Source organism: Ammodytes marinus (genome assembly GCF_949987685.1).
Source record: "Ammodytes marinus genome assembly, chromosome: 2".
NCBI lineage: Eukaryota > Metazoa > Chordata > Actinopteri > Uranoscopiformes > Ammodytidae > Ammodytes > Ammodytes marinus.
This window is the reverse complement of record NC_137231.1, coordinates 28,047,150-28,074,192: the sequence shown is the minus strand read 5'-3', so window position 1 is coordinate 28,074,192 and position 27,043 is coordinate 28,047,150. Positions and strand designations below refer to the sequence as shown.

Below are 27,043 nucleotides of genomic sequence, written 5' to 3'. Positions count from 1 at the left end.
AACTCCAACACTTCCGGACGGCACGTGAATGCAACACTGCATTGTGTATGAGATAGCTAACAAGTGTAGCATCCAAACAAAGTTTACATGGAGGAACCAACTTGTTTGAACACTCCAGAGGAATATATTGGACTGTTTCCTCACACGTGGAGACAGTATTTACGGTATTGAGACGTATAACATTAGTGCAAGACAGGGGCCTATGTTCGAAATGTAATGTTAGTTAGCTAAGTAAGTTTTTGTTGAAGTTTACTTCAGCTAACGTTAGCAGGAAGCGAAGAGTAGTAAACTATTATCAGCTCGTGTGGAATGTACTTGTAAACTTTGTATTTGGTAGCGAGCAGAAGAAAAGGTTTATGTATGCCACATTCTTAAACCTAAAACATGCCAGTGAAAGCCTTATGTAAAGTTTAAAATAACTTTGTGAAGCATATTTCAACTAATAGCTGTAGAGCTGGACAGTCCCATGCACATATGTGCTTATCTTGTCATCTCTAGTGATTCCGCCAAAGAGAACACTATACACATACTATAGACATGGCTTGACGCTGCATATTTGTAGGACTTAACGACTTTGAATAAGTGAATTGCTCTATTAGCTATTCGCCATGGCAAGTGCCCTGGCAGCGAGAATGGGATTAAACTCTCTGTTGAGAAAACAGCCCAGGAGCTTTAACGTGAGGATCTGCACGATGGAGTCAGACATGGAGTTCAGCTGCGAGGTATGTGTGTGTATGTGTGTATGTGTGTGTGTGTGTGTGTACTGGCCTATGTGTGTCTGAGAAACTCAGCATGAAGGATGTTCCAGGTGTGCAATAGCCCTAATAACAACACCAAGTACACCCACTTTATTTTATTGTCTGGGTAGGGTTACTGGTTTAAATGCATTCTTATGAAACAACATGTATAAGGTGCTCAACCTGAAGTAAAATGAATGAGAAAATACTCTCATACCTTATTTAATCCTATTTTGACATTTATTATCACTGTTTTATACTTTACACTTTACTTTATCTTATTGATCCCATTTACTTTTTTTTAATCAAACTTGTTTTTATAAAAAAACAATCATATTATATTATTTTTATGTTTATTCCATTTCTATTTCGATGTAAATAACTCTCGTAATGCATGCATGTCATTTCTATATTGTAAAACACTTTGAGCTGCATATCTTGTTTGAAAGGGGCATATATCACAGCATTTGGCACTAGATGGCAGCAAGTAGCCATGCACATGCATTTAGTATAACCAGGGGCTACTCTACAGAATACTTTATGTTATAGTTTATATCTGTCTAATGCAGCAATGGATAAATGAACGTTCAAGGGCAAAGCTGACTGCAGTATGGGACTCGCTGAAATGCTAAATGCATCATCCTGCTGTGTGAATAATAATAATACAAAACAACAACAGCAACCCTGATTTATGCTGGTTTCATGATTATACATTTCATATTTTTGGACTTTTGGGTGTGTTTGTGGTTTAGCATATAACTGGGTTGATCATACCCCCAGGGCTGAAAAAGCCATCAAAATAACTTGCAGACACACCACCTCTGTATTTAAAGGGGAGGAACCCCACCAAGGTCTGCAGTTGGTAATCACACAGAGCAGCAGCCTAATGTTAGTTGCAGGTTTTGGGTTCTCTGTGCTTTTATGATAATTGTATGAATTATTGGCTTTGAAAATAGCCTTTTAAAGATTGGTCACAGCCAAAACATTTCCATTCAACCTTGATTATGAATTTTTTATTGACCTTAGTTGCCATTTCCACAGCATGCATGGTGGAGCCGATATATCCTAATTTCTTGCAGTTTTTCTCACACCAACCTTGAACGCACTTGACAGAAGCTTGCTCATAACTGAGTTAGCTCAGAGGCAAGAAATGAAAGCTGTTTGAATTGGAAAGTTTGCGCCTGATATGCCTCCTCCATAGCTCTCAGCTGGATGAGGAGAACAAGGCTTTGAACCAGAAACTGCCATTATGTCACAATCCAGTAGACACAGTAACAGTAACTCATGAATTTCTTTCAATATTTAATCCTTCAAATAATAAGAACTCCTGTTCTTTCGCTCTTTCATACACATTAGGGACGTCTGGCGAATTATATGAGTGTCAATATTGAGCTATAACACTGTTTTTTACTGGTTATTCAGCATAATCTGTTTTCAATTTGTATATATTTATCATATACCGTATATAAAAGACTTAAACATGTCTGTGTTTCAGGTGAAGTGGAAAGGGAAAGACCTCTTTGACTTGGTGTGCCGAACATTGGGACTGAGGGAGACGTGGTTCTTTGGGCTCCGCTATGACATCAAGGACACAGTGGCTTGGCTGAAGATGGAGAAGAAGGTCAGTGAATCTCATTGTTGTACGTGACTTGCAATGTAAACACTGGTAACTAAAGGTTATATAGGCCTTCTGAATGTGTCACTTCACTGTAGCAAAACGTTGATTTATTTGGCTCATTATTTTGTCCTAATAGGTTCTGGATCAGGAGGTTCCAAAGGACGAACCCATCACCCTTCACTTCCTGGCCAAGTTTTACCCTGAAAATGCCGAGGAGGAGCTAGTGCAAGATATCACACAACGTCTCTTCTTCCTACAGGTAAAAACTGGACTATAAGCCACTGTGTTTTTATTTGAGTAATTTTGAGTTTTGTTTCTCTCCATTTTTTTTAAGTAAATCATACGATTCAGTGTTATCATTGAAATATTTGATTTGTAACCTTGGATGGTTCTTTTGGCTCTTACCTCCTATCTGCATCACCTACACCTAACAACTAGATAGGCCTTATGAGAAAGGTTTGTAACACACTTAGGCTGGCTGACACAATCTCCTCCCGTCTAGGGCTTTCGTAGTTGAATTCCAAGTAAACCTGAAATTCAACATGCCATGAAAAAAAAGAAGTCAATTAGTGCATAGCTAGTTGACAGACCACTTCAATTTTCTCTCTTTCCTTGATGGTAATCTTCCCTTAGGGGGTGTGTGAGACTTCAGAAGAAAACATTCTTAGCAGGGGTAGTGGTGTGGTTGTCCAAATGAATGCCTTTAAAAAAAATATGTGTGAGAAGAACATGATTATTGATCTTCAATATGTCCTGTACATTTTAGGATTATAAATTTCACCCTTGCGCACCATGGCATGCGGCTTGTCAGCGCCTTACTCACTTTTCTGATGCATTTTGCCGAGAGGGGGCAAGCGACCACAGAGTTTCTGACAAGTTGTTGAGCTCTCTCTCTCTCTCTCTCTCTCTCTCTCTCTCTCACTCACTCACTCACTCACTCACTCACTCACACACACACACACACACACACACACACACACACTTTTTCTCCATTGTCCAGGTCTTATTATGTGCAGCCATGTGGAATCAATGCGGACAACATATAACTGCTCGCTGCCCTTTCTCTCTCCACTTAATACCCTCCGGGGAATTCCTGCGGAGCCTGCCACACCATTTCCCCTCGGAAAAGAGATGAGATTTGTAACCGCGCTCCCCATGATCGTCCAATGCTACCACCAGCCACATTTATCAATTACCAATTAGGCTTAAAGGCTCCTGTTATTGGCCCAGTTAATGACGTATTCTCCATAGGATGCTTGTCCACCCCATAGCACTCCCAGTCATATCCAGCGAGCCCATTGTGCTGGTTAAGTTCTAAAACTGGAGACAGTGCTTGCATTTCTCAACATTTGAATAAAGGCACTTATCTACTTAAGACATATAAAAAGTCTCTCTGTCCTTAATCCGGTTTATAGGCGTTTGAAGCACCCACCACAAAAAAAAAGAAGAAGAAGCAAAAGAGAAAGAATAAAACTAGCAAAATACTCAGCAGTTAAAGCGGTAGGCGGCCATAACAGGAGAAGAATACAAATGTAGTGCCTTGCATCTCCCTGTCTCCTTATTACTTCACTCTCATTAATTCCAATAATGTCGGGCGCGGGCCTCTGTGCAGATAGTGTCACGGCCATGACAGCTGGATTAGTGCTTATCAGAAATGATCGACGACCTGGAAACAAACACACATGCACAAAAGCACACACACACACACACACACACACACACACACACACACACACACACACACACACACACACACACACACACACACACACGCACACACATATTTTACGCCACTTACACAAGCAGACACATGCGCTTCTTTGTCACCTCTGCCTGCAATCTTAGCAACAACATGGTCTCATTTGTAAACCAGATTGCAGTCTCATCCTCTTAGCGCTCGCTACGATTAGTGGCTGTCACCACCGGCGCAACACCTTTTTGTTAGTTCAAAACAAGAGCGGACAGCATGACCGGCTCTGCAAATGATGAGGTTTGAAACATTAAATTGGCCCCACTTAAATGACCTTACGTTCCGGCTTTGTGCTCTATATGTAGTTGAGTAGCCAGTATGTGATTCCATTAGTTTGACACACAATGGAGCTTGTGAAGTGAGTGACACCAGGTGAGACGTAATAGTCCTTTAATCTAGAGGGGAGTGAAGTAAAGGGGATTGGGATATATTTTAAGAATTCATCTTATTGCTGCCATTTTGAACCTTGAATTTGTCACTCACTCAATCAGCTATTCTGGGGGTCCAGAAAAAAAACATTATAAAAGTAGTTGACGCCTTCCTTTAATAAGTATGATTCGGAGCTTTACTATAGGAGCCACACATTTCTACCATATCATTATCCTGTGCTGATATTCTGGGAGCAGCTTAATGATCAAATGAAACAGAGTTGGCTCGAGTACCTAGTTCCTTTGCTCAGTGTTTAATAGGTCCCTGTGTGGCTATGATACTTTTGAGTCTTACAATATTTATTTTTGCACAGTTCACCCTGTTTGCAGAACCTCTATATAATGTGCAAGTACCAGTGTGCTGGAACAGTGGTAGATGGTAGTTCATATGCACAGTTTGAAGCATATAATAACTTGATTTTGTGACTACTAAAAAAATGTGCTACAGCCGTACAGTATATGCTTCTAGTACTAAGGTCATCTGCCAGTCTGATTCAGGTCCTTCGTTTCACTACAATAATTGTTTTCCCTCTCGTGGAAATCAATACAAAAAAGATGTACTGCTGCACTCTGTTAACTGACAACAGAGTATACACTTATATTGTAGATGATAGTTCACAAAAAAAACCCAGCCATAATGGAACCGTCTTAAATTGTCCATACTTTTACACTTGATTTAATAAACAACTAAATGGCACAGAATATACATTTGCTTCACGGTTCATTTTGAATAGATATGTGCATTAGGAAAGGTTAGGTGGGGTAAAGATCGCTATTTTTTCCCCAAGTCAGTACATGTATAGGAAAAATGATTAATGCCTAAAAGAGCTAATTATAATCGGTGACTCCACAGGTGAAGAAGAGGATCCTTGAGGAGGAGATTCACTGTCCGCCCGAGGCCTCCGTGCTGCTGGCCTCCTACGCCGTCCACGCCAAGGTTAGTGCTCTGGTTGGAATTGAAAGATTTTATCCTCGGCTTGTTTACACGCAATATGAAAAAGTACATCCACCTCCTGTGTATTCATTTTAATGGGTAATTTATCTTCACTTTAAAATTTTGCACGAGCAAACGGAAACTTCTTCCCCTCCTCCTCCACGCATATTCTTTAAATGATCGGTCTGGTGAGGTTCGGATAGCTATGCATAATTTACTAAAACAGTTGACTTTTTTTGTGCTCTAAAATACAGAAAACAGTTGCTAAACTAGAACCTACCTGTTGGAGCAGATCTGCAGGTAGCAGAAACGCTCTAATAAATAAAATGGCACAATGCCATTTAATCAAAGGCGCAGCAAAATAGTGGAGACTAACATTTGGTGGCGTCAGTATTACATACACATGTCCCGGCACTGATGAAGTTTGGGCTGTGACCTACAGTGCGTGCAGGGACTATTTGCAGTTTAGTAAGGATTAAGGGCATGATGCAATACTCGGCTTGGCTGCCCCAGGATGGAGGTTTGATATAGTTGGGTTCTTCTTCAATTGTAAGGGGACCGATGTGTCTAGACTTAGTTGTGGTTTATAGCTATATATGGAAGTAGCAAGAAAAAGTCCCATTGTGCTTGTTAACACAGCTGGAAGAAACTCGGAGTGGAACTACTGTCCCTTCACAGCCAGTAAAGTTATTTCAAGCAGTGGGACACAATGGCCCTCCTCTGAGGTGAATGCTAAGACAAATGGTTAAGATTTTTTGGGTTGGCCTGGAGATGTGTAAGTTGAGGTGAAAGTAGAGGCATATAAATAGGAATAGGTATCTTAAAATCAGCTAAAAACTGTCCTTTTTTAGACTGGCCTGTACCAACAGTATGTTTAAAATTGTAATGTGTGCTCTTAATGGCATATTTAATAATTATATTAATCATTTTTATTCAAAGTAATTTTCATATTATTTATATTTATCTTTCTTTGTCTGTGTGGTTTGTTTTTGTGTTTCACTGTTTGTTTTCATCATTTAGAATAGCTTTAAGCAAACTATGCACCCTATACACTGCATTATTCTCTTTGAAAGGCGCTGTATGAACATCTTCATTGATTTCTTGGTTTAGGATCAATCAACAAGGTACCTGAAGTCTAGGGAAATCTCTCCATGGGAATAAAATCTCTCCCTTAATAAACCCCCCCCCCCCCCCCCCAGACATCTCAGTGGTTTTGGTTGAAGGATCCCATCTCTGTGAAAATCCCCATGAAAATGATAGGGAAGGTGAGGTGCAGTGCTTTGACAGGCGGACAGGGTCTAGTGAGACCGCGGCTCTACCTCCAAAGTTTGGCCCGAGGGAGACTGGCCTCTCCCATGCCAATTTAACAGGGTTAAAACAGACTCCTGTGGATAAGGAAACATCTGGAAAACAGCAGAGAATACGGAGCCACAATCTGTTTTCATTTAATCAGCAGTCCACTTTCATTAGAGCCTCTATGAGTAAATTGGTGGAGTTAAAGGCAGACAGGTACTTGTTAACAGTGCAGCTGCTGAGAGGTTTTTGGCAAGACTTTTCCCTTCTCCTTTTCTCATCATGAGTTTGTTTTTGTGCAGAGCCAGTGTGTGTGTGTGTGCGTGTGTGTGTGTGTGTGTGTGTGTGTAGCTCGTGAAGTGGAGTATATCAAACAATGGGAGCTACTTTTTTCTCTTTCCCTCATCTTTAATCAATATAATGCGAGCCTGAAGTTAGCACGAAGGAGAACATAAAGGCATATTCCATGATGGAATGAATGTTTAAATTGGATTTCTTATTTTATTTATATATATTGTATTTTACAGAGAGTCTAAAAATAGAGGGAATAGTACAAGTTAATAATAGTAGAGGTTTGGTGTGTGCACAAATGCTCTGACTGCTCAATTATTTCACCTTTGTCCATTGTTCCTGAAGCACAGACAAAAGCATACTGTGGAATTCCTGTGTCACAGTTCACCCGAAAAACTACTTGTTTAATGTCACTGTCCTCTTGGAAAATGGGTATTTTTGAAAGTGCTTTAAGAATGTTACCTTTGAAATGTACTTCAATGAAGGTCATCTGATTTAAGAAATAAACCCAACTTTTTCTGTGGGTATTTTTTGCGTGCAGTGTGTAACAGTTCAGCTCCTGTGGGTCTGCAGAGCTTTCAGTGTTTCCCTGCTTTGTATTCTGAGCGCGTGCAGTGTTACAAGGAGGTGTTGACAGTGAATTTCCAGCAAGCAGCGCTCTCCAGGAGAATGCAGAGGACAGAGTCAGTGTGGCGTGAGGCGTGAGGTCGGCTCCCTCTGCCACAGCACCATTCGGGGGCGTAGGGATACTCACCCAGCAGAGTGGTGGAGGGACACGACAAACTTATGCAGAAATGAGTGACACTGGAGGGAATCAATGTGTATTGTAACAAAGTCTTGTTCCAAAAACCAAAACAATTTATTAAACAAACATCACCGGGGCCATTGTGCTAAATGCAAACAACAGCATACTAAGATGCCCATACCATAATGATTCCGACAAGCTAAGTTCAGGCAGGAATGCTAAAAAAAAAAAAAAGCTGATGAGAATGTCATCAGTTTTTCAAAATAAAAGAACAAGAATTATTACATTTAATTCCGAGGTGATTAAAGGTTTTAGCATGCATTTTTGTTTTAATAGCCATCTATGGAAGCAGCCTAACCAATGATAGCAAGAAAAAATTCACATTTTAGGCTACAATGCAATAATGCCTTTCATTTGTTAGTGTGTATTTCATGGCTGGATATGAAAGACCTGTATTTTTCCTCAGTATTGTACTGTAAATTGATTTTCCACCAAGTGACTGGACTGTGAGAAATAGATTGCCTAAACTCTGTATTGAATTCAATCGAGCCATTAGTCAGTGTTTACTGTTGTGTGCTTCTGGCGATGACTGTAAAGTGAACATATTGACACATAGCTTTCCTTTGAGAATAGATTGTTACTGTTAGTGTGACGTTGTTTGAAACAATTGGAAAAAAAGGCCCGTTATTAGAAATATTCTGCAAACACCTTCAAAAGTCCACCCTGTGTCAACCTGAACTGAAGCCCAGTTGGTGACCTCATACCCCTATAAGACATACCATCAATTATGTAGCAGGTACAAACAAACAGACAGCCAGGTGAGGAGCTTTGGCAGTCGAAGCTGCAAAACTGAAGAGAAAGGAACTAACGAAATGACCCTCTTCTTCTTCACTAGCAACTGCACTGGTAAAAAAAAATAACAGTAAGACTATAAGCACAACAAAGAGACACAGAAGTGGCCAAAAGATTGTAATATATTGTGTGCAAATAAGCAGTTTTTGTCACCATACAAAAACACAATCTGTGTGTTCTCTGTTGCATTTGTAAACTCTTGTCATTTTTGTCGTTGGTGTCAGTTTCGTCCCTCGAGTGCAATTACAATGACACCTAAGCAGCAGCAGAAGGTTTTCCAGCAATCCAAATCCTCAGTGGTCATGCCATATTTTGGTGTCAGTCTCAGTATCAATTAGGGAATGTGTCCTTCTAGACTACTACCTATTATTTCCACGAGAGAGGAACAGATACCACATTTTGGTTTCATCCCATCAAATTAGAACAAAAATATTCTTCTTCTAAACATCTTTGGAAAAAAAGTTAACTTATGTGCTTTGAATCTTGAGTCGGATGTCAATTCCCCCAGAACATTTGCAATTTCATACGCATTTACTGATGAGAAGTGAACGAGCTGACTCTTCGATAAATGTAGATTTCCGCAATAAAACTTACCTCTGTGCTCTGACAATGAAAAATGGTTGAACAATATGAAGAATGATGACACAACTTTCCTAGAATTTAACCACAAAATCCCAATAGTCACAGTTGCCAAGGGTAAGATACACCTGGATTTGCTGGAAAGTGTGCACATACCATTATACTACAATGCACAAATATAGGTAAACATTCAAGTTAACCTACTTCCATAAACGTCATGCATAATTCATATCTTTCCAGCAGTTTTAGAGCAACCCAGAGGAAATCCCCCACTACTACTCAGTCATGCCTAATCCATCCATATCTCTCTTCACACACACATGATGTAATATGTATCATGATGTAATATGTATCACGGCTATTTGATGATAAGTTATCTGTGTCTCATGGGATATCTCCTAATAGTATCATTTACACCATCTCCCAACAACTGTGCTACTACTGTGTGTGTGGTGCAAGTTAATGCCCTGTTGGCAGACCAGCGTACATGCATTCTCCCCCAGTCACCCCCCTTTCTCACAGGCGCTGTAATTTTCCTTCTCGTGAACAGCTCCCAGGAGAGGCATTGTCTGGCCCGTTATTGGAGGGAAAAGGTGGATAGTGGCCATTAGTTTGGAGTGATTTGAATGACTTTTGGCACCTCTGCTCTATTTTACAGTACGGAGACTACGACCCCAACCTCCACAAACCTGGCTTCTTGGCTGAGGAGGAGCTGCTACCGAAGAGGGTGTGTGTGCCAGCTGTGTTATTTACTGTCATTCACGAGCCATTATGTTTAGTCATATTTACGATGATACCTGCATTACGATTGGTGGCATTCCAGTATGTACTGTATGTTCTGCATTTGTTCTTTCATATTTATGTCCCTCTCTCTCTATATATTTCAGGTGATTAACTTGTACCAGATGACGGCAGAGATGTGGGAGGAGAGGATCACGGCGTGTTATGCAGAGCACAGGGGCAGGACCAGGTAAAAACTGCTGGACTGTGAAGTTCCACATTCATCAGAACATTTCAATTTCAAGTTTACGTAATAGGTGCTTAAAAGTTGATCCGCCCGGGTGCGCCCTTAGCTCAGTTGGTAGGGCGTCCCCCCCATGGGCCTCGGCCAGCAACGGACCCGGGTTCGATTCCAGCCCGCGGTCGTTCTCTGCATGTCACTCCCCTCTCTGTCTCTACACTATCAATAAAGCATTAAAAAAATGACAAAAAAAAAGTTGATCCGCCCAAAAAAAATTCATGCAATATCTGAAGCCCCAGTTTGGCAGTAGAGATGCAAAAAGACTTAGATAAAACATCTTAAAGTTGACCAATAAAATGCACCCGGAGACCAAATGGCAATTCCTACCCCAGTCTATCACTCATGAATTATGTGTAATTACTGTACATGTATTTGAATCAAAAACAGAATAAATTAGTGGGAAGCACATATCTCATGGTGAAAATTGCTATTAAAATGGTTGTGCTTTAATTGCTTTAATAAATCTAATATGACACTCAAATTAATATTAGTTTTTTCCTGTTGTTGCACTTTGCTCCACCACTACTACGCTGAACTTAGTTGAAAACAGATAGGGCTGTGGAGTGTCTTAAAGGTCCCATGGGTGGGCACTTCAGGGCGGGAAGGTGAGTTCTAAAAGGCAGCAAACCACAGCACTTGGAAAAGGAGTAATTGAGTCACTGGGGCTGATCAATAACCTTTTCAACCTGGAGCAGAGAGAAGGGAGTTGGTTAACATTTACATTATTTAGTAAGTGTTGTGGTGTAGTAGGGGCCCAGGAGGGAGGTCACTTAATGTTGAGGCAGCACATGAATTTGGCTATCAATTCCAAAATCAATTTGTGCAGTGCATTGGTTTAAGACCAAATACCTGCAAATCTACTTTGCGTTAGCGTTAATGAGTAAGTATTAGCATAATTAGCCTACTAACATTGTAAATGGCGTGTTGACATTGTCATTGAAAGCATGTTAGCAGTTAGCTCAAAGACCGAAGCACAAGCAAGCAGCCGTATAATAACTTTGACTATCTGAAAATGAGCAAAACTTAAATTCAGATTAGCAACTGTGTCATCAAGGACCTAGAAATAACAAATCTAATCATACATCCGCCGCTGGGTTTATGTACGTGACAGTTTTTATAACTCTCTAGTTTACCATTGAAGGTTTATCTTTATTTTTTTTGCTCCGATTCTTTTGAAAACTCGATAAGAAATAGACTTTGAAAGAAAAAAAAACTGATGTCAGCACAACATCAAAGTAGCTGCTTTTTAATAGAGTGGAGCTTTAATGCTTTACACTCCCCCAGCATTAATCAAGCATTCTGCATTAAAACGTTTCAGACCGACTCTAAAGTCAGAATGTACTCTGCGTCCAACCTAGTTTAGATTTGTTTACTTGGCATAATACGCTCTTGCATATTTAATAACTTTGATTAAACCTAAATCATCAATTTCCCAACCACCCATAGCAAACGGCAACGTATTTAAAGTTATGGCAGAAGCATGGCTGGATTTTTCAGCAATCATCAAAGTATGCTCTTCATATTGTTTTGCTGAATTGGCCCTGACATTACAACGGATCTGCCAACCAAACTGCAAAACCAGATGAAGGAAAGACTTTGATGCATTACATTTTTCTATCACAATATTTAGAGTTTTGCAGGCGTCAGAAAAAAAGTATTCTCTTCCATCGAGTGTGACCTCTAAAAGCCCATTAGCCAAATACTGTATATAGTTGTGTTTTTCTCAGTACTGTGCTTATGTTTTCACCCTCGCAAGAGCCATGTGGCATAGTTTTTGAAGATCACACAACATGAAAGATACTACACACAAGAAAGCATATGAAACAAGGCCTGATCTTTTTCTTCTTCTTCTTCTTTCCTGCACCTCCTCTCCTTTCCTCCCACCCTACCACCCCTTCTCTTCTCAATTCCCTTGGATCCCTCTCAATCTCTCTCTCTCTCTTTCTCTTTCTCTCTCTCTCTCTCTCTCTCTCTCTGAACCAGGGATGAGGCTGAAATGGAGTATTTAAAAATAGCTCAAGACCTGGACATGTATGGCGTCAATTACTTTTTAATAAGGGTGAGTCAATGCTGCTTCACTATATCTTTACAAAGTGTCAATGTGTATGTGTTATGAAATGAAGTGGGGGAATGACAGTCCGTCTCTGCCGTTGTAAAGTGTTCCTTAGTTGGATCTATTATTTGAATGTTGAGCATTGAGTGTTTGGCATAAATAAACGGCTGCTTTTTGGCACTGGATATTTTTTGCAGTTGATTCAAGACGAAAACAAACCTTCAACAACTTTATAAAAACAGAAATTCACTTAAGGTGTCTCTGGCCTTGATCAATGTGTTCTCTAAAAGATCGAGACGTTATAAAATGGCACCAACAAGTCCCGCTCAGCTTAACTAATTCACTATAAAGCATTACTTTGTCAAGTAAACAAACCCAGACTGCGTATAAACACCCAGCAAATTGCATCGTTCTACTCGGCTCTAGCAAATAGTTTTTGGCAAGCAGAGCCACCATAATGCCACCTCTATCAAAGGCAGGTACAAATGAATGTTGGCTGGTAGGATGGTCCCACAACTGGGCAAGAGTGTCCCCTTAACAGCTTTGTTTACTCTGCCGATGTGCTTTAGAATAAAAAGGGAACAGATTTGCTTCTGGGAGTGGACGCTCTGGGTCTGCACATCTACGAGCCGGACAACAGGCTGACACCAAAGTGCTCCTTCCCCTGGAATGAGATCCGCAACATCTCCTACAGCGACAAGGAGGTCAGGGTCTCATTTGTTATGACAGTAAATGGATTGTAATAAAGATGGTGGAAACTTAAATATAGAGCTATCGATAGGCAATAGCTTTTTTTTGTTAAAGGGGAATCATATTGTGTGTTATGTTATTGTTCTACCAGTTTTAGTTATCCAAGAGCACACAAGAATTCAAAGTTAAATAGTAAAGTTTATTTTTAACGTATGGAGGTATATGATAGATCCGGCGCATATGATGTGTCTTCATCTTTTGTGGTTTAATCAACAATGTGGTATAATAATCTCTTCTCCTCAATGTTTAGTTTACCATCAAACCTCTGGACAAGAAAACCAATGTTTTCAAGTTCAACTCTTCACGTCTGAGAGTCAACAAGTTGGTGAGTTCAGCTGAGATGTAAGACTGTATATACTGTATAGCTTTTTCACAAGCCACTTAAGCTTCTTTTTTTGTTGAGCTACCATCATTTTGGTTTGTCAATCATAGCGAAGGTGTCGCAAACTACTATCATGTTGCTGGTAAATGAAAAGTTTTGGGATTTATAACAATTTTGACACATCAGTCTAAACAGCACCCACTCTTGGTATTGTTTCTCTTGTACAGATCCTCCAGCTGTGTATAGGGAACCATGACCTGTTCATGCGTCGGCGGGGGCTGGACTCCATTGAAGTTCAGCAGATGAAGGCTCAGGCCAGAGAGGAGAGGGCCAGGAAGCAGGTAGCCTACAGACACTGGAAAATGTTTGAACTATTTGATCAAAATATTGCATTTCTGTGTTTTTAAGTTTTTTTTTTCTATTTGAGTAATTTGTGTGTTGTTTATAGTCAAGCAAACCAACTTTTTGGTTGACTTCAACTTTCCAGGGATTTTTTTTTTTTTGACTTTCAACCATCCACTTTTTATGTCCAAATTTAGAATGGACATGGGGGGCGCCTTTAGCTCAGTTGGTAAGGCGTCCCCCTCCCGGGCCGGGCCCAGCAGCAGACCCGGGTTCCCACCCGCGGTCGTTCTCTGCATGTCACTCCCCTCTCTGCCCCATTTCACCTCTGTCTCTCTGCACTGTCAATAAAGCATAAAAATGCCAAAAAATATCTTTAAAAAAAAAAAAAAATTAGAATGGACATAAAAAGAGGTGTATTGAAAAATGCTGTCAGTGACACAAAATGCATTCTCGGGGGATAATCCGTCCGTATTTTATTTTTTTTCCCTCACCATTTTCCTCTTGTCCACCTGTGTGTGGTTTAGGTGGAGAGGCAGCGTCTGCAGAGGGAGAAGCAGCTGCGTGAGGATGCAGAGAGAGCCAGAGACGAGCTGGAGAGGAGGCTGAGACAGATGCAGGATGAGTCTCACATGGCCAACGAGGCGCTGGTGAGATTCACATGGTCAAGTTATAACAAGGGTTACAGTGAAATGGTAGTTCTAATTTCAAATCTGTGATCTCAGGCTCCCTGCAAAAAAATGCAAAAAGAAAAATCATGTAAGTGGGCCAATATGTAGGTAAAATCTTAGACATATCGTGCCACAGTTAAAATACAGCAATCATTTTTTTGAAGTGAATAAAGGGTCAATTAAAATATAATACTGTGGTGATGACTGCAGTTCATTCATTTAACTTTTACTTACAGTAAACAGGTTGAGAAATATTGTAGTGAATGTATGAACATTATGAGAACAGGTTAATACACAGGTGTAAAGTATAACAAGTATTTAGCATTTGCATAATGAGACTAAAGTAATTAGCTGTTAACAGGTTGAATATGTATGTAAAGTTACAGTATAGAATAAGTATGAAGTAGTCATTTAAATCCTATGACTCAGTGCAGTTTAAGTGAAGTGACATAGTAGAGTGCTCTCCAGTTCAGCCTTGTTGTGGCCTGTGGGATGAAGCTGTCCCTGAGTCTGGTGGTGCGGGACCGGATGTTGCCGGACCGTGTGCCAGGCGACAGCAGGCAGATCAATTAGTTGCCGTGGTGATGGAGTCTCTGGTCCTCCTGTTGGCCTTCTCCCTGCACCCCTGGGTGTACTCGTCCTGCATGGAAGGCAGCTCTGTCCCAATGATGGGCTTTGTATTTTTCACAACCTTGCACTTTGTTAGATTAAACCAGAAGTCGACCCTTTGCTGTCAGCTTTGTCACACCATGTGGGTTTGTGAAGCCCATTGGGGCATGTAATGCAATTTTGGGCTTTACTTGACTTTCCTGCCCCTGACAATGCCCAACATGTCAGTTAATAAGTTTTACCCCTCAGAGGTGCAGTGTGTAATATAGGAGTATTTTAGCACCATCTAGTGGTGAAAGTTCTAGATTGCAACGCTCCATCTCTATCCCTCCCATTCAGAGAATATTAAGAAGCTACGGTGGCCTTCAACGACAATACACTAGTTACTAGAGAAGTCTTTTCACAATATCAAGTGATTAGTTGAAGATGTATTTAGTTATATATAAGAACTTGTAAAAGTTAAGTTTGCCCGTGCTGTGTTACTGTACAAACATGGCAGTCCAACACGCTCCTAGGTAGATATAAAACGCTTATTCTGAGCTAATAAAAAAATGTAATGTTCAATCGGTAACATATATAAGAAAACATACTTTTGAATATAATATTCTATTTCTACTAAGTCTAGTCTAAAGATGCCAAATACCTGCTACACTCTGCACCTCTCTAAACTTCTCCTCTTTCACTGCCTCCCCCCCATTTTTTAACTTTTCTAACTTTCTCCCTTGTCCCCCTCCTTGTGTTCTCCCCTTCCTTCCTCCTCCTCTCCAGCTGCGTTCGGAGCAGACTGCAGACCTGCTGGCGGAGAAGGCCCAGATAGCGGAGGAGGAGGCCAAGCTGCTGGCCCAGAAAGCTGCCGAGGCCGAGTCGGAGATGCAGCGCATCAAAGTCAGCGCCATCCGGGGCCAGGAGGAGAGACGCATCATGGAGCACAAGATGCTGGAGGCTGAGATGATGGCCCTCAAGATGGCAGAGGAATCGGAAAGGAGGTGGGGGAGAAATTCATTCAAGTGTATGCTTTGATGTTTTATTGTGAAGCACTTTGAGTTGCCTTTGTGTTCTAAATGTGCTATACAAATGAAGTTGCCTCGCCTTGCCAAAAGAGGAAGGAGGACTCCATGGATGAATAAGTGTATTGTCAGGAGTGTACTAGCGCCATCCGTTCTGCAGTGAACATGATTCTGATCTAGCTTTGTCAGCTGTGTGGCGTTATCTCTCTCAAAACCAAACTCTCTGTCTTTGTATTTGTCTCATACACACTCACATGCACGACATACAGAATTTTTCTTTTAGATCTTAAAGGTCCACTATGTAACTGTTGGTGCATCAGAGACGTGAACATTTTCTTAGGTATATTCTCACAACTGAATAAACAAACCTTTCTCACAGGAAAATGTGATCCCTGGAACACTGTTTGAAGTTAAAAAGCGACCTTGAAACGTTACTGCTTCACTGTTGTTGTTTACTGCAACAAACTCTTACAGCAACAGGGCCCGCACAGTTTTGTTTAAAAACATAAACATATTCTTGTCTTATGTTTGCTTCCAGAAGCCTCAAAATAATTGTTGGTTTGATTTATGATACAACTATTCAATACAACAAATGACATGTAGAGAACACATGTTTTGTGAACTAACTGCAGGCTCTGGAACTGTAAAGAAATCCCACTGCCCTGAAACTGCATAGTGCACATTTTAAAATAACTTATCCCCAAATCCTACCTACTTTCCAAGAGTTTTTTTTTTCTCCCTCATTTATAATGCATATATACCTCTTACTGAAGACGCTGTCATACAGGAGCATCAAAGCACTGTTCCTAAACAACCTCCAAAATGTTTTTTGATTATACTATACTGTCGAGGTGCACCAACATGCCACTCAGCAAGTTGATATGCTCTGAGCAGAGAGCTGGTGTAACTCAGCCACATTTTAATTGCTCCATCAAAGAATAAGAACTTCTGACTTCTTGTTTGAAATAATTTCATTTCAAAGGACTTTGTACTCACAGCTGAACAGAAGGTAAAGATGCAGTTCCAGCCACACTGCTACACACACAGAAAGAACAAGTGAGAAAGCTTTTGTTGAGCGGCTCTCGTCCTGGGTCTGACAAACAGCAGTGCATTTGTGCTAGTTAATTGTTTGCAGCGGAAGCTATTGATGACGGGAGTCCTTTATCAAACACTGTTACTTCACATTGGAGCTCTTGAAATAGACTTTTTGATCAGTTCTTTATCTGTGCCAAAAGCAATGTTGTCATTTTCTTTTTTTTCATACACCCTTAGAGTTGCTCCAAACAAGTTCTAATAATATCTTCCGTGTATTACTTTAGAGGTTAGATGGCTAAGGAGATGGGGACTTGATGAGTGATCCTTGTTCATCTCTCTGTGAAGCTTGTTCCAATTGGTAATACAATGGAGGAAAGTCATTTTCACAATAAAACAGTATACAGAGACGCTACAAATATCTTTTCACAGCCTCTACCCTCAACAATTTATTAGGCAATCATTTCAAATGGGCACCATTAACCACTTGCCACTAACGGCAATTTCTGGATGAGCTCTTTCGACGCCAGGGAAAATTTAAACCGGTGGCACTCCACATGTAAATGACTCTACATCCACTCAAACCCTCGAGGCACATAGCTCTCCCCATGTGTTCAGAAAACACAATCAAAATAAATGTAATCACCTGCATATAACATCTTTGTGGAAACCCAATGGCAGGATAATGGAGTCAGAAATGATTTTTTGTTGGGATGATGCATTGATCACCGAGGTAATAACAAAGTTATGATTTTGCGTCAAGTACCAATGTGGCATAGTTTAGGATTCCATTAAGATGATTCAGTTTGCCTTTAAAAGACTGGGAGGTGAACTAAGGTATTAACTGCGTCTGTGTGTCTGTTTGTCCCTCAGGGCCAAAGAGGCTGAGCTGCTCAAACAGGACCTGCAGGAGGCCAGGGAGTCAGAGCGCAGGGCAAAACACAAGCTGCTGGAGATCACCAGCAGAGCGGTCTACACACAGGTAATTGCACTTAGGTTCATTTAGCATACATTCTGCTTATTGATTGAACAATTCATCAAGAAAATAACCAAATCTATGCTGATTTTAGTTCCTAGTCTATACTGAGTGTTTTTTTTGCGTAGGGACAGTGGTGCATAGTAACACACACGCAAGCACACACACACACACACACACACACACACACACATACACACACACACACACACACACACACACACACACACACACACACACACACACACACACACACACACATAAATACTGTATCCATATCTATTGGGAGTATTATCTGCAGCTTGATTGTGAACATCACACACACATATACTCACAGACATAAAACTACAGACCCACTAAGCCAAACTGAACAGTGTTCTTGTATAATAACAGGCAGCACATACGGCAGCCTACGCAAGAGCTTCCAACATGCTAAACCCACACACTATGCATCAATCTGCTTACACATGTACTCACACAGATACAAATTGAGATGCTGGCCATCGATAGAGAGCTAGTTGCTTGTAAGCTTTTAGATGAAGAGCTTAAACACGCGCACGCACGCACACACCACACACACACATACACACACCGCTGCACCTACATAAAAACTAAATGCTGCCACCGTATCTAAACTATACACTCACCATCTCCCGAGTAAGAAGTTAATACATACAGATACTGTATACACGGTTGCACCATCACACACTATTAACTTTTCCCATTTCCGTCAGCCTTGGTCCAATTGCCCTCTGTGCTCATCCGGGCCATGTTTATATCGAATGTGTCCACTACTCTGTAGTTTGGATTCACAAGCCAACCACTGTATTTACATTTCTATTGTTTAGCTGGTCCACTTCTTATCCAGCTGACTCCTGAGGTGCTATGTGGACACATTCAGAATGTAGTCTTGGTGGACCTCTTTTTTTATCCCCCATTCACATTTTTAAAAGTTGTCTCAGGAAAATGTTCTACATTGTGTCCTGACTGCACATTTTTTCTCTCTTTTTCATTCCTCTACACTGTCACCTTCAACTTGATTCCATCCCCAACTCCTTTCTATATATATATACTGTATATAGTTGTTAACCTTTACTCTGTACTCCTTTTTTCTCTAAAGAAAAATGTTCTTTTTTTATCAATGTTGCATTGCTTCATTTCTGCTCTTCCCCAGCGACTTTGAGTTGTTGAAAAGCATTATATAAGTGTTATCTATAATTCTTATTATTATTCCCATCTCCCCTCTAGTCCCCTGGCCTGCCATCCAGCAGCATGCCTCCTGACCTGAGTTTCAGCAGGGAGAACCTCAGCTTTGACTTCAAAGACACCGACATGAAACGCCTCTCTATGGAGATCGAGAAGGAGAAGTAGGTGGCTGGCTCTAGTCTACAGAGGCTTCCTGATATTTTTGGGCCTCAGCAAGATTGCATTTTTTCACTTAAGTGGTCACCCCTGATTGTGGTGGTTTGGTAATTAATGTATTACTAAGCAGAAGGGTTTTTATTAACTGATGAATATCTAGAGCAATTTTAAATAAACTCTGAAAAATCCAAGTGCAGGGTTGTTGTTGGAGGAACAACACCATCACTTTTTAATATGCACATATTCATTCAGTAGTTCACTTAAGCAATTGACCCCCTAGCGTTAGCGGTCAATGATGTCACTGCCAGAATTTAAGAATTTTTCCTCTGGCTCTTGGTATCAGTGATTGCAGACAGTGTTTTCAGTCAAATATGACCCTGGCTGTGGAGGTTAATAAAAAGCTTGGGTTTTTGTTGTCATGTAATGAGGAGAGTAGGTTTTTAAAATTGAAGCAAGCGAATTGAAGGGAATTGTTGATTTAAACTTGAAGAAAGATGCAAGAGAATTAAGAGAACAGAATACAAATGACATAAATTATGGTATTACGAGAGAGTTGAGAAATGAGATTTTTCCTAAATATTTCCCATCATTTCATAATTGGTCACTAACAAGGCAAGTTATAATTTGCAAAGTAGACTTGGCTGATGCTAAAAATTGCCCTTTGCTTATAATTTAGTTTCAGACCAGAATCCAGGTGCTGTAAGCGTAATGGTTCTTATAGATAACTTCCTGTCAGTTACTGCAGTTAGCAGTCCCCTCGCTCGTCCCTACGTCACCACATTAATGCACTGCGGTCTTCAAGCAGCGAGTTATCTAGCATCATCTCAGATCTATAAGTGTGATAAAACATGATAAAAACCATCAAAACAGACATTGGGAAGGATTTTTTTTTTCATGCTTTATTGATAGTGTAGAGACAGAGGTGAAATGGGGCAGAGAGGGGAGTGACATGTAGAGAACGACCGTGGGTGGGAATCGAACGCGGTTCTGCTGTTGGGCTCGCCCCGGGGGGACGCCCTACCAACTGAGCTAAGAGCTCCCCATATTGGGAAGGATTTTTACCTGCTCCGCCATTGTAGGCGCATAAACATTCACCCATCTGTTGCTCTGGTGTGCACCGGCAGTGAGACCATGAGTGAGACGGGTGTCGGTTTGTAGCGTTCTCTCTTGTGATTGGATAAAATGTTCGGGATCCTCCAATATGTTTATTTTCCATTTACATGCAGAGCAGCTGACTTATGAAACGCGCACATTATGTAAGTGATCACTGTATGAATAAAGAGTGATTTAACACTTATATTAACATAAATAAACCGCTTACTTCACCTTTAATTTGTTTCCCCTACACTTTAAATACAGCTAGAAATATCCTTATAACATAACGTAACGTAACATAAGTTGAATCAAAAAGCTGCCATAAAGGTCATAACTAGGAATACGTAAAGATAAAAATGTACCGTACGCAGATGATTTGATGATAAATGTTGGTTCCCTCTTTTAATAGAGACACACATACTCAATTGGTGTACCAAACTGTTTAACAAAGTTGAGATGTATTTTAAGAAAAAAAGTGCTAATATAGGGAAGTACCTAAAGTATCTTTCCACTGGCTTTCTGACAATGTCTAGGGTGGAGTACATGGAGAAGAGCAAACACCTGCAGGAGCAGCTGAATGAGCTGAAGACTGAAATTGAAAGTCTGAAGTTGAAAGAGAGAGAAACTCCTCTGGACATCATTCACAACCAGAACGCCGAGCAAGGGACAAACAAGCAGAACAACTTCAAAAAGGTTTGTAGCTATTGGCTTCAGCTGCTTGCAACACAAGCCACGCAATCCTCAAGTGTTCCTGCAAAATACACGGTCCATGCAATCTATTTACACCAGTGTGCACACAGTCAAACATGTTTCAGTTATTTTAGACAGTTGTATTCCTGCACAAAATTCAAAAGCTACCTGCTTTGGTAGCAGAAAAAAATAATCTAATCATATCCACACCTCAAGGAGATTCAGAGATACATATCAGAAAGCTGATACAGGAGCCAGATATTAAGATCCCATCCAAACACTACCGAAAACTTTCTTTATCAGATTGTGCTTATCTTACATCATCTTCCAACGAGAACTGTCTGTTAAAACGTGCATGGATCTTCCTCGTACAACACCATCATATTATTTCAAGGCGGGTTATTGATTTTTTCAGGGCGGCCGTCACTTGATAGCAACAGTGTCCAATTGGCCCCAGGTTCATTTTTCAGGCTTGAGTTATTTGATTGGGACTGCTGCCGCTATTGAGGAGGGGAGCAATCATTTGTCTTCTACCATGACCCGTAAAACTGTACAATGATTACTAGTCTTCGGTGTATTAACAAAAAAACTCAACTGATCAAGTGAGAGGGAAATCTGTGTTTTTTGCATCCGTCTTATGTTCGACACCATGGGCTTTTTTTTATCCTACCAATGGGCCTGGCTTGACGATGATATGAAATGACACAAAAGAAAGTGCCCCACTTCTTTAGCTTGAGGAATATTCCTAAATTGATTTATCAGAGGCAGTGGGATCATTATAACAAGTACATTCTTTTTTTCCACTCTCCTCTGATGCACTGGCGGATTATCATTCACCTTTATCTTTCCCTTCCACTATCTTTCTTATTTCAATAAAAATATCAAATGAAAATTGTAGCTATGTTCTTGACGACACATTGTATAACAGAAAAGGTCCAGCCCTCGTCCCTTCTTGTTACACCGTGTAAAGTACTCTTGTTAAGGGGAACAGTAATTGATTTTGCTGGAGGATTAGTCATTTGGATGGATGGGGGCACCTCTGGCATGCAGTGGGGAGATGGAGCTAAGTTTAAAGTGTTGCTTTAATTGAACCAGAGGCTGTCGGCATTCGTCTTGTTAGTGAGGCAAAGAGGTGGGAGGAAACACGGCATTGCAGGGAGAAGGGGAGAGACCAAGGAAGCCAAGTCAGCCTAAGAGGCATGAAGCCTAAAGCCATACTGCGTAACTTTATAAACTCATATAAAGTACATGAATGTCAGTTACATTCAAGCCATTGCCAAACACGTTGACACAAAAGCTGATAGAGCCTATCCGCTCCACAAAACTCTCTCTGTATTTCTCAGTATGGCAGCGTTTACAATTGGTGTCTTCTCCCGACACGTGATGTAGCTCAGGAAAATCCCCAAATGTTCCTAAGAAATGTTTTCAGTTGATGATTCTATGTCTAAGAAAAAACCTGGACACACAGCAGAAGGAATAAAAACCAATGCACGATCAATGAAGGCTTACCTCATGCAGCTGCGCCAACAGTGTTGTTGTGATTACTTAGAATTCCTCATTGGGTAGTAGAAGTTACGCACAGTAGCTTTAAAAGGTGGCTTAGACACAGGGAAGTGCGAAGAATGTATTATGAACTTGGTCAACCGTAGAGAGGGACAGGATGAGGATAGGGAATGTGGAACAAAGCACAGTCTCTGAGCCAGCAGCATCAGTTCTGGCATACAGACTCCCTCTCCCCTCTGGATGATTAATGAAAGGCCCCTTTAACACGGCCCAGCGCCTTAGCACTTCCACCAGGTCACAGGTGCTGCTCTGTTAGCCAGGGCCTGCCAGCACAGCTCATGCTCTGCCACTGAATCACAACAACACCACAAGGGCTGCAGCAAAAAATCTGTTCAATGTTTCATTGAGAGGAAATAGTTATTTGTGTTATATATACAGTATTATGTCCAGTCCATCCAGACTGTGGAGTGGAGCACAGAGGAGGTCAACAATCAGGGTTACTTTCCTTTTGACATAACACAAAACAGAATTTTCTCTTTTTGGAAATAACCTGCTGTTGTGCCATTCACAACACATCCTGCCACGAGACATTTAATGAATAGTGCATGCAGACTCTAGGCAGTGTGTAGTACACATGCTGCAGAGTTACACATTGATAAACACACACATTCCAGACTCACACTCTAACCAGTCTAGTTCTGGCTCACCTGTCAGCAGAGACGATAGAGGGTGATCTGTAAACATAACAGCTGCATATCTCTCCCACACATGATCTGTTTGCATTTGTCACTACATCTACACATTCCCCTGTAATAAAAAAATAAATGTCCTTCTTCATACCCATTCCAGTATTTACTTTGACAGGACAGCTGCTTTTAATTCCAAATGTCAAAGAGACGAAAAAAGTTTGCCCAGCCAATTTGAAGGCATTGCTCACTGATGTTATATTCGATAAGCTAAATGGTTATCTGTGTTGAATGGGCCTAAAGCACAGCCTTGGAATGGATGAATCTATCACCGGTTCGTTTGAAAACCTGCAGAGAATTACAATTAACAACAGTGCTTTGTCTTTGACTGGCATTGATCCTCCACTCAACCTGCTCACCCTGTCCGTTTGATTGTATAAGTAGTAGCAGAGAGAGAGAGAGAGAGAGAGAGAGAGAGAGAGAGTGAGTTTGGGAAGTTTACAGCTTTCTTTGTCCATTAGGACCAGTTGTAAACACCGATCAATCCGGCTTTTTGTCTCAGTGTTAGGTGCATCAATAACACTGCATGCCTTCACATAGCATTGGGGATTCAGTACAAACAGTATAACCTTGGGGAGGATGTTCTCAGTAAAACACACAGAAGAGTACAGGCTCCTCAATTAGCCTCTCCCTATCATCACTAAGGGTGTATTCACACTGGGAAAGTCCGCTAGTGCACTTGCTTTGGTCCAGACCAAATAGAGTTTTGATTTTTTTTGTTTGGTGTGGTCCACTTTCATATTGCCCCTTTTGCAAGTGAACCAGCATTACGAAGCAAAACCACACGTGATCTGAGGTCATTCATTCATTGGACAGACATTCTGGGGTGGAGAGAAACAGGAAGCACGAAGTTTAAACTGCGAAATATATATCATTGATATAATATGGGGCTAAAAATAATAAAAGGGCCTACATCTAACCTATAAATAAAGAGGAAAAACATCAAATTATTGTTGTTTCATATGGTCATAATGTGTAGCCTTATGTCAATGCCACGTTATGTGGCTTGTAGCCTACGATGTGAAACATCATTTTTACTGTATTTTTGGTGCTGGATGCGCGTCACGCGAGAAGAATAGGCTCAAGCTGACACTCAGTTGATTAAGCTGTGTATCAGCTGGGTCGGCGCAGTTCAGCTCCAAACTGACACGGGGATAGTATTGACGGTCCCGTACATGGGAAGCAAAATAAAAACACACACTTCTTGCGCAGCGTGAACCTGTTGGCACTGTGCGAGAGACGCTCCCCTCTCCTTCATCTGATCGCTGAACACATTCAGCATTTATATTGTTCTGGGCTCCCGGTCAAACCACAACTAATCTTCCTAATAATGGTGACAACAACACTTTCCCATAATGTGAAGCTGACGGCTATTTATTAAAAAAGAAAAGAAAGAAAAGGCACAGTGCCTCCTGCATTTGGGTCGGATCGAGTCCGAACAAATTCACACCACAAACGAACTGCAGCAGAGTGCGTTTGGAAACGCATCGAGACTACCTCTTCAGCTGGGTCTCGGAGCGTTTGTTTGGTCCGCACCCGAGTGCGATTGCTGTATTCACACCTGCCTGAAAGATGCGCACCGAAGGCAGAAGTGCATCTGAGTTCGTTTCAACCGAACTAAACACGGCATGTGTGAATACACCCTAAGTCTTTTGATTCGTCAAGGGGAAACAAGTCAAATCAAGTGTTTATTTTCTGGAATGTGTCTTTTTTAAGTAAACACAGGCGTTGATGAGATGCATGACTGGAGTGTACATCTCCATTAATATTACAACAAGCCTAACCATAGTCAAATCATGGTTTTGTAATTGTGTTGATATTACGTTGTGCAGGTTAATGTACTGAAGCTCACACACATGCAATTAATAGTTTTTTTTCCCATCATACCATTGCCAACAGGCAGCATTCATCACTTCAACATCAGTTCAACTTCTCAAGTCAATATTTTGTTGTTTATGTTCTTACAATGTACCAAATACAATGCCATGAACATTGAAAAAGACACTAAATGTATTTTCTACAGTTCCAAAGGTTTTCCTTTTTGTTACTTATTTTGCTTGCACCGTAGTATATTCTCATTTTGTTTACTTCCACCAAAGATTCAAAAAAATCTAATCAGGTCTTTTGGTTTCTCCTCCACAGCTCACACTTCAGAGCACCAAGTCCAGGGTGGCCTACTTTGAGGAACTCTAAAACACACATACCTGTAAAGGTGGGGGATGCACAACCACTAAGAGCCACCTGATACTACATTCCTGGCCAGTTTAAATGACTGACCACACCACAAGGCCTTTTCTTCCCTGAACACCACCATGAAACACACAACATTACCACTGCCTTGATCTGCACCAACTCCAGGGGGCCTCGTGTACGCACAAACACAACAGACTTGCATGCACTAAAGCTGAGATTCCTAAACATTGAGTGTGTGTTTACAGTGAAAATGTGTGAAATGCAGCACATTGTCTTCCTCAAATATTTTGAAGAGAACTTGGGTTTTGGTTTTATTAATGTCTGAAAACAAAGGTACACACAGTGCACAAATTAAAAAGAGAGTGCTTTGACCGCTCTGGTTCCACTGTGGCTCTAATGAGGCAGTATTTGGGGAGTTTAGTTATTTTATCATGTCCAAATGGGGCCACCTACTTAATTTGACTGCCTATCTGTTTTGAAATTCGAAATGGAACTAAACCACTTGGGGACTAAGGTAAACAGGAGAATAAGATGATTGTATGTTTAAAATGTTGCCCTTAAACTGACTCAAGTCTTGAGTACTTATAGGAAAAAAAAGTTTTTTTTTTTTTCCAGAATGCCTTCTTAACCAACACTGGCTATTTGATTCATAATGCCAACACATTCCCCTTTATAACATATTCCTTATTTTTTTTTAATTACTCTATGCTGCCTTAGCTTTCTTGTTTCAATATAATAATTAAAAAAGAAATTGATCAAGCAGCAAAAACAGGACATTCCTTTAATACTGTAAGGTATTCAAACAGCCATCTATAGCTAAAAGTAAGAGCTGATGGACTGCGGTGGATATTAAGCTCAACACAAAAAAAAACTGTTTCTATGTTTTATAACAATTAATTTGCATTGGTTGTGTTGTATGAGTATTGCTTTTTATATCTCGGAGTTTGCTTCCATGTTTGTGCCTTTATTCAAATGTGTATGGTAAATATAGACAAAGTGTTGTTACATGTGTTTACATGTTGTATAGACAGAGAAATCATGTTGCATATCTCTGGCTGCCTCAAGACGTTATACACACTAGCACAGAGCCTGCTATTCTCTGCTCTCAAAAGTCAAGAGACGATCATTTGTGCTCGGTAAGTGAAACTGGATGAAGGAGCTGTTCATTCTTAGATGTGAGCTTGTGTCACACATATCATCCATCTCAGTCATTATTTTTTGGTATTCTTTTGTATTTCCTTTTGAAGACAACCACTTTTATGAAAAACGTGAATTTGCATTTATTTTGAATTAATGTGTCTTGTTGAATTAATGTGCTCTTTCCCCCTGAAAGCAATTTATTACGAGGGGATTTTTAATGTGAAGAAAATGTGTTGCTGTGTTCCCTCCTGGCTGCATTTAACAAGTATAGTAAGCAGTATTTAAAGTGAAATTTTGGGTGAAG

At 40.6% G+C, this 27,043-nt stretch overlaps 1 protein-coding gene across 1 annotated transcript; it reads left to right on the top strand.

Annotated features, from left to right (window-relative positions):
- The first annotated feature begins 96 nt into the window (after positions 1-96).
- nf2a (NF2, moesin-ezrin-radixin like (MERLIN) tumor suppressor a) lies at positions 97-27,043 on the top strand. The gene is made up of 16 exons (XM_080038413.1): positions 97-722; positions 2,233-2,358; positions 2,492-2,614; positions 5,387-5,470; positions 9,886-9,954; positions 10,115-10,197; positions 12,232-12,307; positions 12,871-13,005; positions 13,302-13,376; positions 13,601-13,714; positions 14,243-14,365; positions 15,764-15,981; positions 17,908-18,016; positions 19,259-19,377; positions 21,001-21,160; positions 25,549-27,043. The coding sequence occupies exons 1-16, from the start codon at positions 609-611 to the stop codon at positions 25,597-25,599; spliced, it is 1,779 nt and encodes a 592-aa protein (XP_079894539.1). The 5' UTR covers positions 97-608; the 3' UTR covers positions 25,600-27,043.

Coding starts and splice junctions, on each gene's coding strand:
- nf2a (XM_080038413.1), top strand. CDS start 609: ATGGCAAGTGCCCTGGCAGCGAGAATGGGATTAAACTCTCTGTTGAGA. Junction 13,715..14,242: donor AGGAGAGGGCCAGGAAGCAG/GTAGCCTACAGA, acceptor TGTGTGGTTTAG/GTGGAGAGGCAGCGTCTGCA. Junction 18,017..19,258: donor GCAGAGCGGTCTACACACAG/GTAATTGCACTT, acceptor TCTCCCCTCTAG/TCCCCTGGCCTGCCATCCAG.